At 39.4% G+C, this 18,942-nt stretch overlaps 2 protein-coding genes across 3 annotated transcripts in view; both read left to right on the top strand.

Moving 5' to 3' along the window:
* Positions 1 to 3,851, top strand: part of LOC139673085 (formin-1-like) — a 29,294-nt gene extending 25,443 nt beyond the window's left edge. The window contains exons 2-3 of one of the 2 annotated variants that reach the window (XM_071558060.1): positions 1,005 to 1,177; positions 3,758 to 3,851. In XM_071558060.1, the coding sequence (XP_071414161.1) occupies positions 1,005 to 1,177; positions 3,758 to 3,772 (188 nt within the window). In that variant the 3' untranslated portion in view covers positions 3,773 to 3,851. Of the gene's footprint in view, positions 1 to 1,001; positions 1,178 to 3,757 lie in introns of both variants that reach the window. The other variant, XM_071558059.1, reaches the window with a different exon arrangement.
* Positions 3,852 to 8,463: 4,612 nt separating this feature from the next.
* FMN1 (formin 1) overlaps positions 8,464 to 18,942 on the top strand; it is a 134,923-nt gene continuing 124,444 nt past the window's right edge. Inside the window, exons 1-2 of the mRNA XM_071558058.1 lie at positions 8,464 to 10,719; positions 12,806 to 12,923. Of these exons, the coding sequence (XP_071414159.1) occupies positions 9,328 to 10,719; positions 12,806 to 12,923 (1,510 nt within the window). The 5' untranslated portion in view covers positions 8,464 to 9,327. The remainder of the gene's footprint in view (positions 10,720 to 12,805; positions 12,924 to 18,942) is intronic.

The raw sequence follows: 18,942 nt of genomic DNA, 5'->3' as shown, positions 1-18,942 counted from the left end.
AAGGTAGCAAAACACTGTTAGTAAACAAGGTGCCTTTAGGGTAAAGATATATCCCAGGGAAATTAGCATCAGAGTAGCTGTGAGGTAAAAGTGAAAGCATATTATAAGAATATAAGGCAAGATAAAAGGTATAGGCGTTGTAAGAGTGTAAAGTATAAGGTATGAAATACAGAGTATAGAGAGTACATGGTTTTCTCACTGCTGCATTGTCCAAAGAGGGAGGAGACAGGGCAGCTGCTCTCAGCTGCCTCTGCAGAGACAATGGCATTTCTCTCCAGTTTTTGCTCATGCCCAATCGCTTTTATACCTTTTGTTTTTGTTTTTTTGTCTTAGGTGATTTGGGTGGCTTTAGTCAATAATTGGTTTTGGGGTGATAGAGAGCATAGGCCCGAAGGCTCCCTGTATTCCTTTGTAATTAAGCAGTTCCAAAACCAGGTTGATACTATGTTTTAAGCTTACTGGAGCATGGTAAAGTGTTAAGTATCACTTCTGATTGAAAAACTCTTATTTTCATGCATTTGGTGTAAGGGATTGATGTGGATTGTCACAGTCCCCAGTGGGGCTGTGTTTAGCTAACATCAAAAAGTTTGTCTATCCAGTCTGTGGAGATTCCTTAGTTTTATGCTTCACATCCACCTCTGAAATGTGTGGGTGTGTGTAATGAGCACATTGAGAAGGACCAGTAAGAGTGCCTTGGCAGAGGAGTTGAAAAGCATCTTACACACAAGTTCTGTGTCTGTGTGTGGGGGAAAGACAAGCAGCCACTTTTTTTTTAATGCTAGATCTGTCCAACAAAATTTAAGGACAAAAATATATTTTTTTTCACACTGAAAACAAGGTTTATACCCCATTTATGCCATTCTGTTTTCTGTTAAACAAACATGAGAACTGTAAGGGCAAGTGTTGGTAGCATGTACCAGAGTTTCAAAAATATATCGAATTTTCTGTATGCAGATGCACAGAATTATTTTATTTCATTTCATTTTACTTGGCCCTTCCAGCAGAGTCTGCTTTAAAGGATGATTTCACTGAACGGCTGACTAATTTGGATGTGGCAAATAGAGATGAAGATTCCTGGGTTCTGGATTGCAGATTGGGGCACTCAAATTCATTTGCTCATTCAAGTGATAAAGAGAAGATCAACAGAAATGTGTTGCATTTGAGCCTGGAACTGAACGTGAGTAGAACTTTATTCATGCTATGTTTGGTTTCAACAGTTATATACAATTATACAATTAAATTTTTGGTTTGCATTTATTTCTGGTCTGTCTAAAACCATGTTCCAAAATATCTGTCAAACTGCAGATGGGATACAGGTGGTCCATGTGTCTGTATGTCATGCAGTTAAGCCTGAGACCAATCCATACAAAAAATTTTTGAAATTATATAAATAGATTAAGATACATGCTGCGTCATTTCTAAAACCTTGATGGATGTTTAGTTTTAATTAGTTGCTTTCTGGAAATGCACTGCAGGAGCTAGCAACAAGGGGACAGCAAGGGTAAGTACCAGGAAGATTGAAGTCAGCAAGCCCTGTGTCTGTGCAAATGTGCACGCACATGTGCCTCTGTGTGTGTGTGTGTGTGTGTGTGTGCTCGTGTGCATGTACACAGCCTGAGACTGCCGGGAGCCAGGCTGTTGCCTCTCAGAGTTTTATTGCAGCTAAACTGCCACTGAAGTCCGACTGGCCATGAATTTGACAGGAAAGTTTCTCAGCTTCCTGGGATATAAAACACTGAAGCTTCGGAAGGCAAACTGAGTTAATGACAGTGTCTCAACACTTCAACATGGCCAGCTTAATGTAGCTGGAAATACTTGTTTGCTCCCAGGGTGAGCAGTAGTAAGCAGCTGCTCCAACATATTTTGGCAGAAGTTTTCAAATTGGAGCGAAAAGGGAACAGAATGTAATAGAAGAGGAAAGAAACATGGAAAGGATTGAACGGTTGAAAGATAATGCTTTAAAACTAGACTACCTAATACAGTTTGTACAAAGAAACATTGACAGAAATTTGTGTAACAGTGACATCTATTGGTAGAAATACCAGAACTGACTTAGAAGTACACTTCAAATGCTTTTAATGATGCTTAACATTACCATTGTTATTCTTTTGAGCTTGTTATAAAATTGATTTCTTGTCCTAACTTTCTTTTCCTAAAATAATTATTTAGAATGTATTTGTAGTACTATGAAGGTACAGATTTATGCTTGTAGTAAAATGATGAGATGAAAACAAATAACTGGACTGAGAAGAATTGTGATGTAGCTGTTACCACTGCTAGAAATATAAGCTACAACAGGAAGTATCCGGTCTGTGAGGATACTTCGTCTGCATTTACAATCCTTGTATAGAGCAGGAGGAGTTACAAATTAAAAGCCATTTAAGAACAACATTTTAAGTAAAATAGGAGATATCTAAGATTAGTAAGCAAGCAGTTTGTTTCTATTTTTTATTTATTTTTAAAGCAACATTTTATGTCTAAAAATCTAGCTAATTGCATTATGAAATAATTGAATAATTTTCAGTTTCTTGTAGTTAACAAGGAAGAATATTTATTTCACTGTTTTTAAAATATTCAGAACAAAAGTTATAATTTCTATAAAAGAAGAGTGCTCAGCATGGGCTGATGGACTGTTAGGGACCCACCAAGACACTTTATCCTGCAGTTCATGCCCTGTGACACTTTCTTGAAAGTCTTTCAGAATAGAACTCTGGGTTGAATTACAGAACCCTTGTATCTCCAAGACTGTTTCTCCACTTCAAGATGAGTCCATGGGATTGGAGGACAAGCTGCCACAAGAATGGTAGTGAGAAGCCTTCTGCAGTTGCTGCCATCAGAATCTGTTTGGACTGCTGCACTGCTGTAAGCAGCCTGTAAGACAGAAAATGGCCAAAGCGGCGTGAGTCGCTTTGGTGAGAGCAACTCCTGGGTGTTCCCTTCCGCTTAAGGGTGGGACGTTACACCCAGATATTGTCTTCCCTGTGCAGTCCTCAGACTGGACAGCAAGACAGCTGTGGTAAAAAATGTGCCATTGTCTGGAGGGCAACTCAGAAGCAAAAATGATGTTTTCAGGAAATATCATCTGACATGGACCAATTTATTTATGCACAGTTGCACTACACCCAGTCAGGTGATCTATAGCCCTTTTCTGCTGTTGGAAGAAAAACTTTGGACTGACCGATCAAAAGTTTGGCACTACCATTTTAAAATGCAGTTATATTCATAATAATGACAATGTGAAAAACAAATATATTTATTGAATATCACTGCTTTCTCAGGATTACGAGCATCATAACATTAATATATATTATACTTGTATATGTTGATATATAGATATAGTAGTGTTTGCTTACAGAATCATAGAGTCATAGAATGGTTTGGGTTAGAAGGGACCTTAAAGATCATCTAGTGCCAGCCACCCTGACAAACCTTTCAGTAGACCAGGTTGCTCAGAGCTCCACGCAGCCTGGCCTTGAACACCTTCAGAGATGGGGCATCCACAACTTCTTTGGGCAAGCTATTCCAGTGCTTCACCACCCTCACAGCAAATAATTTCCTTCTACTATCTAATCTAAACCCACTCTCTTTTAGTTTGAATCCATTCCGCCGCTCCCTGTCACTACATGCCCTTGTAAATAGTATCTCTCCATCTTTCTTTCAAGCTCCCTTCAGGTACTGGAAGGCTTCAATGAAGTCATTCCAAAGCCTTCACCTTTCCCAGATGAACAAACCAAAATCTTTTTGCCTTTCCCCTTAGGGAGATGCCCTGTAATCATCCTGGTGGCCTCCTCTGGACTCACTCCAACAGGTCTATGTCTTTCTTGTGCTGAGGACCCCAGAGCTGGATGCAGAACTCCAGGTGGGGTTTCACAAGGGCAGAGGGGAGGAATTCCCTCCCTCGCCCTGCTGGCCATGCTGCTTTTGATGCATCACAGGACACAAGTGGCTTTCTGGGCTGCAAGCCCACATTGCCAGGTCATGTCCAGCCTCTAACCCACCAGCACCCCTGAGTCCTTCTTGTCAGGGGTGCTCTCAATCCCTTCATCCTCAGCCTGTATTGATACCTGGGGTTTCCCTCACCCAGGTGCAGCACCTTGCACTTGGTGTTATTAAACATCATGAGGTTCCATAGGTCCACTTCTTGAGCTTTTCCATTATGTTATTGAAAAGTTGTTTCTGTGTTTCTACTAGTTGGAAGAAGATAAAGTGAGGGAGAGAGGGAATGAATTCTGCTGTAACAGGATTTTTAAATGCACACTACATCAGAAGCATGAAAAAAATCCTGCATTAGATTTTAAATCTTAGGCATGGAGAAGATACAGAGATACAGAAGATGATGAAACAAAGTAGAAATGCAACTCTACCCCATTTTTTTATATACAGCATTACATCTCAGATAAGAAATACATATGTGAGATGTGAAAATTCAGCTAAAATTACTATTAATAGCTAGTAATTACTTAAGAAATTATGGTAAATTAGTGTAACTAGGTAGATTTTATTCTATAAGGCTTTTTGTTTAATGTTTAAACTATTACATCATACTGTAGATGGGGAGCTAAAGGCCTGTTGAAAAGACAGCAACCTAGAAAAGGATGATTAAAAAGTCATTTCCATTCCTTGTTTACACTAAATGCCAGCCTTTGTGCCCTAAAGCACAAAGATCTTCCTTCGTTTACTTACACAGTTTATAGTGATCTTCTGTTCCCTGTCTTTGTTACTTATCTGCTCATATTGACTACATCAGCCAATACATATTTCTGTAAGTTCGGCCTCAGAACTACCATTGGATTTTATATAATACATTTATTGATACAGTACGCATTCCTTCAAAATATAAACTGACTTTCTTAATGTGCTTTCTGACTTTATAACCATATAGCTTTAACAGTATTTTTTTCAAATTCTCTAAAGCAGTCCATCTCTCAATGTCAAGCAGAATTTAGATGAAGACGTTAAAAACCACTTTGCATTATACAGACAGACTCCTACACCAAATGTGTCTGGTGCCCACACATTCTGTTAACATCATGTAATACAGAACTTTGATAAGAAATATCTATGTTTCTGTTGCTACTTCTAAAATTCATACCTTAAATTTAAAGAAATGATGTTGGTGATACCCAGATCCTCAAAACTCAGGGAAGTTGCTCACATAATGGTCTTTAGTGAAGTGACAAAACAGAGCAATGATGAAAATGAAGGACTTGGATTTTCTTCCATCTTCCTTGCATTTTCTATTTTGGAGTATTTAAAGAGTTAAAACACTAAGTATAAAACAAGATAAACAGCAGAAGAGAAAAAACAGGAGAGCAGGAGAATGTTAAGACCATTATCAGTCTGCACAGTAAATGCTGGGCTGGGGAGAGGGCAGAGGGCAGGATTGTCAGCTGAGCTTCAGATCAGTTCAAACGGCCCAAGCTACAGCCGCAGCCTTCTGCTTCATGTGGCTCTTCCAAAGCCTGACACAACTGGTGTGTATTGAATTCTATGATTATTTTCAAGAAATTATGCAAAATTTTCTTCATGTGAGGTTCTTTATTTTGAAAAAGCAGTAGAAAGTTTGTTTTCTGTTCAGTTTAGCCACCTTGCTCTTCTATAGAATGTGTCTTTCTGTCCTGTTCATGTTTATCTAGTTTACCACAGTGATCTGAAAAGGCAATCTGAATAGATATGGAGTCAGGAAGTCTTGAGCCCTGCCATATGATAGTGATAGAAAGTAGATTACCTTATTCTGGCTTAATATGTGTTTTCTTCAAAGCTGGTTTTAAAACCTACTTCAGGCAAGCTGTTAGACACCTCAAGAAGGGAACTGGAGTGAGTTGTAGGTGTGACTTCTGTCTGTGATGAAATGTAGGTCAGAAAGGGTGTGGATTATTAAATGTGCTTTAAACTCTAAGGAATGCTTGTCCTTTTGTATAATTAGTGCACTGACTGCCCTGAAAGTTGCTATGACAGGTTTTAAGGGGTTTTCTGAGGCACCAGAGAGTTGTCAGTTTTATTAAGTAAAGAGGCTTGTAACATTATCATACCTGATTTTTTCTAGAGATTTTGAAGTTGTTCCTTTAGATGCAGTGTTACAGCCTGTTTAGGGAGACTTTCCTTATGAGATAGCTCCACCCAGCATTAAAACACTTCTGCCAACAAATGTCTCTGTCTCATTTTTCTCTCTTTTTTGTATAAGAATATTAAGTACACATATTGATGTATGTATTTTACTCAGAAACACTCTTGGGTAAGTAACCAATATGTATTTCATTATCAGCTATCCAGTCCCTCAACAGGGGACTGTCCACCAGACTGATCATCAGAATGTGAGAAATAACTCCTTACAACAGCCTTTTTTGAAGCTGAGGGTTTATGGACTGTGTGGTGAATTTGAAAGACTGTTTTTTTGATCATTTCTCTGGGCATAGATACAGAGATGGGTTTCTTTGTTCATCCTAAAGTTCAAAAAGCTTGAATGTTTCTCCACATTTCCTAGAGTTACATAGGTACATATAAAGCAGTATCATTTTTTGCAGACTTTTGAGATTACCTCTGGTTTTATAAGGTATATTTCTACTTTTGGAGTTTTAATTGTTCCAGGATACCTAGTATCTCAACACATTGTCTAACTTTAGCCTGACACTCAACACACTGTCCTTTTCACTCCTGATTTGATCCTTGCCTCCTAAATTTTGTTGGGATGATGTTTAGAAGTAAAATATGAGATTCCTGTTTTAAGTCCACTTTACACTAGTTTTCACATGTCCTATTAAAATCTTATTAAATAGGAGCTATGGTCAGTAACCTTATATTCATAAGTTACAGTTTGGTGACCCTTGTTTATTACAGAGAAGTTTTATTCTAAGTGTGGGTTGTTAATATAAACAGATAAATAAATAATTTGGCATAATCTGAATAAGTAAGTTTAGTTTAAAAGGTACCATGAAGTTGTTCATAAAGGTGTATTTTTTGTGGCCAACAAAACTGTTCTTGAAAATACAATTTAATGTTTATCCATCATATATACTTAACCCCAAATAAATAGGCACATAAATAAATAAGCAAGACATAACCATAAAAAATTTTTTAGAACAATGAACAATTAGTTCTGGGGTTGAACATAAAAATAGATGTAAATTTAAATGTAGGAAACTTTGGTTCAGTGTGGTCGCTTTCCACCAGTTATTTTGTCATAAAACAAAATTTAGAATTGCTGTAGATTTGCCTTCAAGAAATTTTGTCTTGGAGGAACTCACCAGTGCAGAGGTAGCTTCCTTCTGCCTGTTTTATAAATCCTGGGATTATAAGAGTAGGTTGGCATAGAGTGTCTCTTTCCTTAAGCAGACCTGCCTTTTATGGTATTAATCTATATTAAGCCTGGAAAACCATGGGAGTTAGGACCCATCAGTTGTTTCTGACCTTGGCAACTGATGATTAAGCATAGCGGAGAAGCAAGTCCACAGATTATTACAGGAAATGTCAGGCAGCAAGGCAGGAGACATTGCTCCATGTTAAATCACAGATAAAGGTGGGAATGATTCCAGTGCCCTTTGTCTATAGGTATGCATGCAACCCTGTAATTGAAAAGGTGTCTGTACGCTTCATCTAAGCCCTCAGTATTACAATCTGATTTTCAGGAAACTTTCTTCCTCCAGGAGATACCAATGACTTCTGCTGTTGACTTTATGATCTTTTATAATATATTGAAAAGATAAACAAATGCTTTTTGCACAGTCTACATTTTTAAACATCAAGTCAAAAGTTAAATATGTTGGGATCCTTTGTTGTTGCTTGTTGTCTGTAATATTCAGCTTTTCAGTAAATGCTTTTTGGTAATTGCACACAGTAATGTGATCTGCAGCCGATTTCCCTGTGAAGGACAGCTTTCCCCATGTTGCTTGCTTAAGGTTACTCAGCGCAGCTAAATGGCTGACTGTAGAATGACCCTTTAACTTGGGTGCAGAAAGAAGGGTATTTTTGAATTTCTAGGGTACCACCGTGGCAATTTGGCTAAACGAACTTCTTAAAGGCCCAGGAATAAGAAGAATATAAATTCCTGCAGGTTTGCAGTCTCTGTTAATTCCGAAAATAAGAAAAGTAACAAAAGTGGAGACTTGTGACCAAAACCTGACCTAAATGTCTACTTTCTGAATATCAAAGGTGCTTAAGAGTATTTAATACTTTCTTTATATATACTAGTAACAAAATATATAGTATCCCTGACAGGGTCCGTTAGACAGTCTTGAAGATTGCCTTCAAGTGCTTCTGCCCATTTAACTAAACAAATCTCACTTGTATAGCGGTACTGCAGCGATATATCTACAGATGATAATTGTCACAGAATTCAGCAGAGGTTTGTTCTGGCAGGGGACGGTGCGGAGCTGGTGCGGCGCAGGTGGGTGGGCAGCCGGTGCGGTGTGAGCGCAGGTCGGTCACTCGGCGCTGTAGGCCCCGGGCGCGGCCGCGGTCCCGGGAAGTACCTGTGCGCAGCTCACAGTCGCGATAAGTACCTGTGCGCAGCTCGCAGTCCCGATAAGTACCTGTGCGCAGCTCAGCCCGAGCCGAGAGGGGCAAGGACACTGGTAACATGAAACCAGTCGCGTTGGTTTTTGTTCATGGCCCTGGAGGCTGAAATCTGCATTCCAGATGAAACCTGCAGCAAATCGGAAGAGAGCTTCGTTTTTTCCTGCTTTCCTCGTCTTCAAGGGCGCTCGCTCGAGTTGGCTCTGCCCGGCCGGGCACTGAGGGCTCTGCACGAACTTCGGGAGGGGGCACTGGGAACTTGACATTCGTCACCTCGGGTTTCCATTTGGCGTTTTTTGGTGCTTATGGATTTACAACAGAAGTTCTTTATCCGAGGGGAAAGACTATGCAAAGGCGCCCGTCCGGACTCTGCAGCAGAGCGCGCAGGGCTGGCGCGGCGGCACAAGGAAGTGGGGAGCGGCGGCGCGCGGTGTGGCCCGGCGGGGCGGCTGCTGTAGCCGCGGGCGCGGCGGGACGGGGGCGCGCAGCCCGGCGGGGCACCGCTGGCCCGGCTGCAGCCGGGACTGGCGCTGGGACAAACCCCTTCGTGCGCGACAACAGGTTCCAGACGCTGCCGAGAACTTTTTTTGTTACGTTAGGTCTTTTTGCTGCCCCGGCAGCAGAGTTCGGAGCCCCGACGACCGGGGCGGAAGGAGCGGCGGGGCGGCCCGGCCGGGGGAGGGCGGCAGCGCGGCCTGCGCGGGCCGGGCCGGGCCGCCTGTTGCAGCAGCGCCGGGTGCTGAGTGCGCGTAGGAAGAGTGTGTGCGGCACCCAACAGCGCTGCCAGCAGCGAAGCTATTCGGCACTTGGCACAGCATGGAAGAAGATAATGGCGTGTCCAATTGTAGTGAGCTTTTAGACCTGAAGAGTGCAGCCGAAAGCGAACCTGACCCTTTAACTACATTTTCTGTGAAAACGCTGTTTGGATTTACAACTAAGTTTGAATCTACAGCTTCCAAAGAAGAAGCAGTGCTTAAAGCATTTCAGCCTTTGCACAGCAGTATAAATAGTCATGCGAACACCTGGCATGAGAGGAATGATAATGGTTGTAATGACGACTCGGAAAATCAGCACAGCATGAATAGTACCAGTGGCCAAGCTGACCCAATGTCTGGCAGGCAAGCAGGCCTGGAGCTGGAGTTAGCTGACCAAAACGAATTACTTCTTCAGCGTTTAAGCTTTGTACAGACTTCTTTGTCTGAATCGGACAATGATGACAAGGATGCTATTCTTGTACAGGGTACTTTGGTTCATACAACAAGTGACACAGAATCGGACACAGAGAGTAAGGACCTTAACACCGATGAAAACACTGCAAGCAAATATGGGGTAAATAATGCTGCTTTGTCTGCCGAGGCTTTGGACAATAGCAGGCAAAAGAAGGAAGATTCAGAATCAGACGGTCACAGCAACAGTGATGACTCTGGTGGTACAGATGACTTTGAGTTATACCCACCATTTTCTAAGCAGCTCCCAGATGAGCTGGATAGTATTTTAGAGCATGACTCCAGTGGAAAAGACAAAATGTTAATGGATGAGCAGTTCAGTTGCTTGGTTGCTACAGGGGAATGCCCTCAAGAACTTTCAGATGAAGAACAAAGACCTTCGGTTGATAATATATCACTTCAAAAACCAGCACTGGCTGAAAAGACTTTCCAGCTGCCTGCTTTCTTTAGTGGACTGCGTGTGAGGAAAAAGGGACTAACCACGGAAGATGTGGAAACTGTTACAGAAATTAAACCAAGGGAGAATGATTTAGCTCTACTTAAGTTACGACAGCCTGTTAAGAAATCCAGTATTGCATCAGGTTTGACCATTAAAAAAAAATCTTCTGAACCTAAAGCAAATCCAACTTTCTTGGAACAACTCTCGCACATGTTAAACATAGACGTCTCCAAGAATGAAGGTAGAATTGAGGACTCTGGTGAGGGATCTGAGGAGACCGAGGACAGTGATGAAGCTCAAGAGAACAAACCCTCCAGCAAAAGAGAACCTCAATTTGCCTCTGAGGAGATAAAATCAAGCCCTGCTGAATCTGCACTGGACGTCTTTAAAGCTTTATTTACACGGCCTCCCAAGAAAGAAACAACTGCAGATACTTCAGAGCTGGAAGCCATAAAACGCAAAATGAGAAATGAAAAAGAGTCCTTGAAAGCTGTATTTGAAAGGTCAAAATTAAAACCTGGGGATGGACCATCAGACAAATCTGTAGGTTGAATTACTTTTTTCTTCTTAGATCTGGAAATAGAAGGATAAAAAATAATTTATTGTTTAAATATAGGTGGGAATGTCAGAATTACCCTCTTTTTTTGGCAGTCTCACATTTTGGATTCCCAACGGAAGAAACCTTGGGGCTAATTTGTCAAAATTTTTGATGATCTGCAGTTGTAGCAGAATTTGGCTACAACTGATGGTGGCAGTTAAAGCCTTTCAATTAGAAGTAAGAACTTAAAAATCAATTTCTGTTTTAAAAAGATCTCTACACAACAGTTCCCCACATGTTAAGTATTGCTTTTAATCACTTTGGTGCTTCTGATACTTACTGTGGTATTATTTAGTAGTTTGTCAATCTCACTCAGTTTCTTTCGTTGAGTTTTTCATTTTTAAAAGTAATATTTCAGTTTGCTGTAAGAATAATGATAAGAGCTGATAAAAGTTGTGATTTTCAGCTCAGTTTGTGCAAGACATGGAATATGAAGTGTTGTTTTTTTTCTTGTTTACATGTATATATCTGGCTTTGCAAATATTGATAAGCATTTAACCTTATCCAAGTGTAACTTAGTGATTTCAATTAGGCAACTCAAGTTATGGATTAATACAAGCATTTACATGGTTAATGTTCTTAGGCATGTGGAGATGTAGTTAGTATATTATTAAGAAATGAAAAAAATCTATGCTAAGTTTTCATACAGGCACAATTTGAATGTGATTTGAACTCTTTAATTAAATGAGTAACCCTTGGACTGGCATTCCCCCAACCAAAAATTCTTACAGCTACATCCTTGGCAGATCAGCCCAGGAGATTGTTTTTGGCTGAAGGGGGAATTACCTGAATGATTCAATTTGCAGGATTGGACCCTAAACCTGAAGCTCTTAAGTTAATATGCTGTGTTAGTTGTACACTCTCTAAAATTTTTATTCTTACGTAAATTTAGAAGTATTTAAAAAATCTTGACTGACACTTAGGTAGACTGATAATACCAGTTTGTAGTAAATTACCTATGGGGAGGAGAAACGAGGTACTCATTGGCCGTGGCATGTACAGCAATTGCAGTCTGTGTGTGCCCTTCCCACTCCTGACTTTCCTCTTCCTGCTTACACCAGTCCCCGTGTTGTGCTGGCGTCAGCGTTCATGTGGCTCCCAGCAAACCTATTTGGGAAGCTGTCATCACACACAATGAGGGAGGAGGCACAGGAGCCAGCAGGAGTGGCTTTTATAAATGTCTGCTTAACGTCCGGTCTAGTGCTAGTCTGTATTTTCTCAGGGCAAAGCCAGAGTCAAAGGGTCTTGCCTTTTCTTTTCCTTGCTCATGTGGGCCATTTACGGGGCCACTTCCATATGGGTGTTTCGCTGTTACTGCAGTTGTGTTACTCGTATAAACATTTTGTAAATCTGATTACAGAAATGTTGAAAATATAAAAAAACATAAAATGTAAACCTGTAAAAGAATGCTTGATTAGTGGGTCATTCTCTTCCCCCCTCCTTCCCCAGTTCCCTGTCGGCCCCCCTCCCCCCCCCCCACCCCCAAATTTAAAGAGTTATTTTAGCGTTCCAGTTGACAGTGCAGTTGCATTAAGAGCTGCAGCAGCACTTTGATGTGGCAGTATTACCCAGTATGTGGACTGAGCAATCTGCTGGGGGTGGGGCAGAAGTTTCATAAACTAGCTCTGGTTCCAGAAAATTATATTGTCAAATGATGTCGTAGATGAATTGCACTAATGTTTACTTCTAAGACGAGCACAGATGGGTCTTTTTACTTTGGAATAAAGATACAGGAAAAAACCTAGTATTCTTGAATATCTCTCTAGTTCACCAAGGATAGACAGGTCTCCAAAGTGATGTGAACAGTTTCAAGGTATCATTGTACGTCCTGTGTATTATGTTATTTTTCTCCTAAAAAGTATTTTTCTGCACTGATTTATTTGTATCCCGACCAACTGAGCACTGTTTCAATTAGTAGAATGAGACAGATAACTATTCTCGAGTACGTGTGTAGAACTGAGCATGGCGGTTGCTGTTTTGGAATCCATTGGTACTGCAGACTTTAATTTTTCTCTTGCGTAATTTTAACAGCCTGACCTGAGTCCCTTAGAGCAAGATGACAAGACTCCAGGGAGACTCCAGACTGTCTGGCCACCACCAAAAGCAAAGAGCGAAGAAGTAAAAGTAGGATTGAAGTACACAGAAGCAGGTAAAAAAATAGAAGTGAAGCGTTTTCAGAAATAAGTTTCTGACATTTTTAATCTTGTTTAATACAGAGATGGTGATAAGTCACAGTATTTTCTTATCTGGAAAAACAGACGTTATGTTTTGGATATGTGGTTTAATGCTGCTTTTTAAGCATCCGATTTTTAAATGTAAGTGTCTAAATCTGTGTTGAAATCTACCTGCTTGCTTGTATAAATTCATGAGGAAAGAAGCATGTTTTTTGATAAATTAGGTTACCCATTCCCAGTGAGATTTTGTTCAAATGACTAACAGATTAGTGGATGTGTGGAAATCTGACCACCTTTTCCAATGCCTTAGAATGCAGGGGGCAAGGGCAGAAACCTGCTGGACTCTGGTCCATCTGTAGATATTTGTCAGGTACTATTTAGAATGACAACAAGGAATACCATTGTTGCAACATGTGCATGAACAGAGGAATACTCCTGTCTGCTCAGATCAATTTTATAGCAAGATACTGTTCTATGCAAGTGTATGAAAGAGCATGTCTGAGGTGTAAGGCTAATTGTCAGATAAGCTTTCCACAAGAAAATATGCATTAGATACTTACGTAACATATTTACAAGGCAGAAAGTGATAATTTTAGCCACAACAATTCTTTTTAAAATTTATATTCTTAAATATAAATCAGGAAATCCAAGTCCTTGTTACTCAGAAATTAGCCGTAAAATGTGGAATTGTCTGAAATATTAAAATGGAAGACAATAAACTATCTGTTCTTCGTGTGCCAAGAGATTTTAGAAAATACCACCTAGGAAGCATTAAATGGAGTTAAACCCTTTTTCTGTGCTACTCTGCTAGGAGAAGCTGTACAGGGTAATGTTGTATGGTTCTTTCCAATTCCAGTGGGTATCTGTTTAACCTTGTGTATGAGAAACAGTACTGCTATTTGACTGTCTGCTACCTTGCATTGTTTAGTCTTTCTCCCTCTGTCTGCAGTTTTCTCTGCCTTCATCTTCCTCTTTTTGTAAAAAGTGGGCGTAATACTGGGAATGTAAAAGTTGTTGGAAGATTAAGTAAACCTGATTTTGACAAGAACAATGTGGTTCTAATATAGACGGAATTGAATTTACGGTGCATCTGTTCGGTCTGAAGCGTGGGAGTCTGTCACTTAGATAACCAGGACAGGTATTCAGCTGTTAACAAGGAGTATTACAGCCTGTTCACGTTACTCTTAGGTTCTTATTATTGGCTGTATACATCCTGTATTTAATTTTACACAAATGAATGTTTTTCCTCCTAATGACTGTAATAATCTGTGGCAAAAACATATGCTTAAATAAAGAAAGGAAAAAAGACTGAATTAACTAAAGCTCCAGATCCTACCTGTAGAGAAATTAGGTCATGTTTTCTTGAAATTTGAATAGGAAGGACAGACTGGTTTAAAGCCCATGTAAATTGTTACTCTTGTTACTGTGATATTTTGGGTGGCAGTGTCATCAACATGTTGATGGTTTGTTTGCTAAGTCAAATTTTTATAGACTGGATTCTGCAGCTTATTAGTCATTCCAGAGTCTGGCAGAGGGATTTGAATGAAAACAAACCACTGGTGATTCAACTGGGATGAGATGTAAGCAGTGCTTTTAAAGGAAATAGGCAAAGACTATGTTTGCAAGGTATGTTGAGTGCAGTAAAGTTGCAGGTGTAACTCAGAGATGAGCAGGTGTATTTCTTTCAGCTATTCCTGGATTCGCAGGAAGCAGTTGTGGCAGTTGGGCACTGCAAGCGGTTGTAAGTTGCACATGATGCATCAGTTAGGTGACTGTTTTAAAGCACTACACACAGGAATGGATTTATAGAATCTGCTGCAAATAAAGGAAGGTACTGTTTGTGAGTAGTGCTGATATGGTTAAATGAAGAGGTTTTGTATTCAATGTTGGTTTTATTGCTGGGAGTTTGTGGGGTTTTTTATTAATATGAAAATGGCAATACAGCAAAACTTCTAAATTCAGTATCTTCTCTCTGACAGGAATTGGTACCTTCGAAGTGCATATGTATACTAGCATTTCCCCTCATGCCCCTTCCCATCCCAAATTCCCTCCCAGCCACCAATGCTTTAGGAATTTCTTGACCCCTGAAGTGGGCTTCTTAAAAATATAATATAATGCAGGTTAATCAACACCATTAAATTGATTGGTCTCAACCAGAAACCCTCTTTCTTACCTCAGTGTCTTGTCCTGACAACTAAGATCAAATTAAAAGTTCTTGATCTCTGAAGAGAGTTAAAAAATTGTGTGTGGAAGGGATGTTTGTAATTCCAATCTTCTCCACTGATGTTCCTGAATCAATGAATATCTGTAACATAAAACATTCCAAAGTGGCTTGTTTTAACTTCCAGTCAACAATTGATGTTAGTGTTTTCATTTCAGTGAATGGGAGTCTTGTCTACGGAAACAATAGGAATTTATATAAAAATAATAATAAGAGGATAAATTGCTAGATAAATACTCATTTAGCACAGCTTTATTTTAGGCTTAGATAAAATACATGTCACAAATGCAATTACATCCAAGGATAAATCTGTCAACATTTGTCTTTGTACTTCTAATAGGATGCAAGAATATGTACATATTTTATGAGGTAGAATAGATTTTTTCCATTTATTATCATAAAATAGGATTTAAGTAAGACTGAAAACTTGAAAGTTGGAGTACTGTAATCCTTTTTGCAGTTCTACATTATGTCTTTGATTTACTTCTTTCATGACCATGCACTATGACAACTATGACAGAAAGGTAGGGATCTTGAGGGAGAGGATTCCTGACTTTTTGATCTTTTCTCACCTCCTTGCCATGTTTTTCCTCATTGTTCTTGTTGCCTAGTGGGAGCAAGAAATTCAGGCTTCATTTGGCCCACGCAGCAGACACCACAATGATTCACAGCAGCTTGAAGGAGTAGCTAACTCCCTCCTGAGGCTTGTAGTCTGGCTTGATGTGCGGGAAACCAGCTGTAAAGCAAATGGACATAGCAAGGAACATGTGTGAGGGCCTGACTAGGTCTGTCAGGAATATTAGAAGCAAAAAAAGTTAGTGAACAAACTCAACTCTGCAACAGGTTTTTTCATGCATTTGATAACATCTTGTGTAGTCATAGTATTGGCACCTTCAACACCCGAATCCTGGGTTGCAGATTTTGAATTAAAAGGATTATGGTACAGTATTTTCATTGTCTTACATTTTCTTAATCTTTTAATTCCTCTCTTTCCATAGAGCAAGTGACTGTGTTGTCTGCTGGTTCTCTATAATTGGCACAAGCTGTTTACATGATTCTCTAGAGAAACTGGAACTTTTTTGAAGTGTGTCTAAAATAGCTGAAGTGCAGAAAGTCTGTAGTACATTTATATCCTGGAGGACTAGAAAAAAGAGTATTTTAATTTATAGTTTTTCTACGGAAATCTTTTCCATGTAATCAGACACATCTCTGTGCCTATTTTTCTGGTCCTAAAGTTTTGTTCATCTGCTTTTATTTTAATTTTTTTTGTTTTGCCTCCGTAATTCTTAAAGAGATTTCTCCCATTTTAAAACATTAAATCTGACAGAAGGATAGATTGTCAGCTGTTATGTATGGTGAAAATACCCACCAGGTAGCAGAGACAAATTCATGTCTATACTGAGCAAACTCATCTGTGGTACTGCATCACATGGAACCCACATATATCTCAGCTGCTGTGTGTGACTAGGTCAGCACTTACAGACTCCCTTGTTCAAGAAAAGCCGTTAAGACATGGGTTCTGCTGCTCATAAAACTACTTATGTTTGAAGAAATGTCTCCACGTTAAATTGATATAGATGTACAGATCCTGTGATTCCTATTAAAAACGTGTTTAGCCATCAGCATCAAACTAGTTCTCATACAAATAGTGTAGTCCTTTGCTTAGCAAACCAGAAATGTAATAAGTAATACAAAAGAGAGAAGTTTTTGACATTCTTGCTGGAGAAAATGTTTTAAAAAAGCCACTTGAAACATTCATTCTTTTAGTGGCATGTTTTTACTACATATTTTCTTGTCAATTCAGATGTCTGTAGTTAACATTTGAAAAACCTCTCTCACTCAGTCTGTTCATCATCCTTATATCTGTAGAAGTAATGCTGTCTCTATGATGCCCAAATGTCTGTTACAGCCTGTGATGATGTAAGTACAATTTTCAGTGTAAATAAAAAAGTTAGGAGGTAACTGAGAAAACTCTTACTAAACAAAAAATGTCTAGGTAAATGGTGAATGAAATACATGGTAAAGGCAGAGGTTTATTGCAAAGTCTCAAATATATTAAATCCTTGGTCCCCTATCCTCTGGGTTCCCAGCAAGAAAATCACTATGGTCATGATGTAAATGCAGGAAACAACCAACTAAGTGAGAGAAAGGGAACCATAATGGTCAGAACAAAGAGATGAAGGATAACATGATTTCCTAACTTTCTTTAACGTAAACTTCCTTTGTGGCCTTGGAACAGTTTGTGTTTATCTCTAAAGTAGGAAAAAAAAGGTTTATTTGATTTCATTGTGGTATTTGGGGTGTAGTTCTGGGATTCTATTAAAAATTTTATTGTAATGAGTTAGATAAGGCAAGACTACAGCAAGCAGGATATTATGCATTGGTCAAAGGCAGTGCTTTTGTGCTTTAATGGGCACTGATCAATTTGATGTGATCTCAGAGTGCATGTGAGCTGCGTAAAGGTCTCATAAATTATTTTACTACATTTTACTGCATATATTGTGTAGCATGACAGGTGTATTTGGCCATGTTACATCAATGTTTCAGATGCTGACAGATACGCTGGCATGTTTTTGAAAAGCTCAGGTCTTTGTTACAAGCCAGCTTGTTGTAGCCATACAGTATTCCTCCAAATAATGACATTTTGTCCCCTTCCTTATGCTGGCCAAAGCTATAATTTTATGGATTTAGAAGGTATTGGGTATAGTGCTGCTTAGAAACCTGTACAGTCTCAGACAAATTAGCTTTACACTGCACTACAGTGCATGTGCTGATCAATAGAGCAGCCACTCTTCCAGATATCTTCCTGCTCTGTTTGCTAAGATTTACTTTGAAAATATATTTTTTAAAAACCCTGAAAAACAAGCAAGCAAAGGTCCCTTTGCTTTTCTTCCCTCACCTCTGCTGTCGCTGTCATTCATGCTGTGCCTCTTGAGACAGGAACAAAAAGATAGGCACCTCTTTATGATGAAGATTTGCTATTAAGATTCTTGTGTTCCATTTTCAGTCCTTTTGCTACTTTCTGGAGTGGCTTCAGGAAAGTTTTGAGACCTTTCCAAGCTTCAGTTTATCCATCTGTAAAATTAGGGTAAGAATTCTCACCCATTTTTTAAGTCAAATTAAATTCCATTTCTGGTTTTAGGCTACTAGCATTAGATAGAGATGCAGAATAGAAAAGAATATTGACTTCTTAATCTTAAATCTTAAATACCAGAAAGCCCCACACTTACAGAATAGTAACAGTGCCTAAGGCCATGAGATAAAAGGTTCATGCCTTCCCATACACTGAGGATCATATTCTAGGGTGAGGGGGAAGAAGAGTTATTCTCTGCTTTTCCCGTAAAAATTCTTGCTTTCTTTTTGTTATGCTAACTGTCTCAAGAAACAGTAATTTTAGGACGCCTGGTGCTTTTTGAGTCTGGATGCATCTCTTGTAGCAGATGCCTGACAAGGGCATGTTTTGCAGCACACAAAGCCATGTCTGGATGCATCCACATGTGTAGCTGTAGATACCAGCGGGCTTAGAATTCACATACAGAACAACTTTGATCCTCTCAAAGTAGAAACTTGATTTTTAACCTTAATTTTTTTCCTTGTGAGAAAATTAATCTGTTATCTGAATATAAGGAAGACAAATTCTGTAAATTGTTTCTTTTACTGTAGTTTTTATTTTGAAATGTATTCCTCACTATAGACCTGACCAATCTGATGTTGCAAAGGCCCAAAACAGTCAGAGGGTTTTATGAGGTGATCCCTGTTGTGTAATTGAAACA

This window comes from Pithys albifrons, chromosome 6 (genome assembly GCF_047495875.1).
Source record: "Pithys albifrons albifrons isolate INPA30051 chromosome 6, PitAlb_v1, whole genome shotgun sequence".
Lineage (NCBI taxonomy): Eukaryota > Metazoa > Chordata > Aves > Passeriformes > Thamnophilidae > Pithys > Pithys albifrons.
The sequence above is the reverse complement of the archived record's forward strand: the minus strand, read 5'-3'. Positions and strand labels throughout refer to the sequence as shown.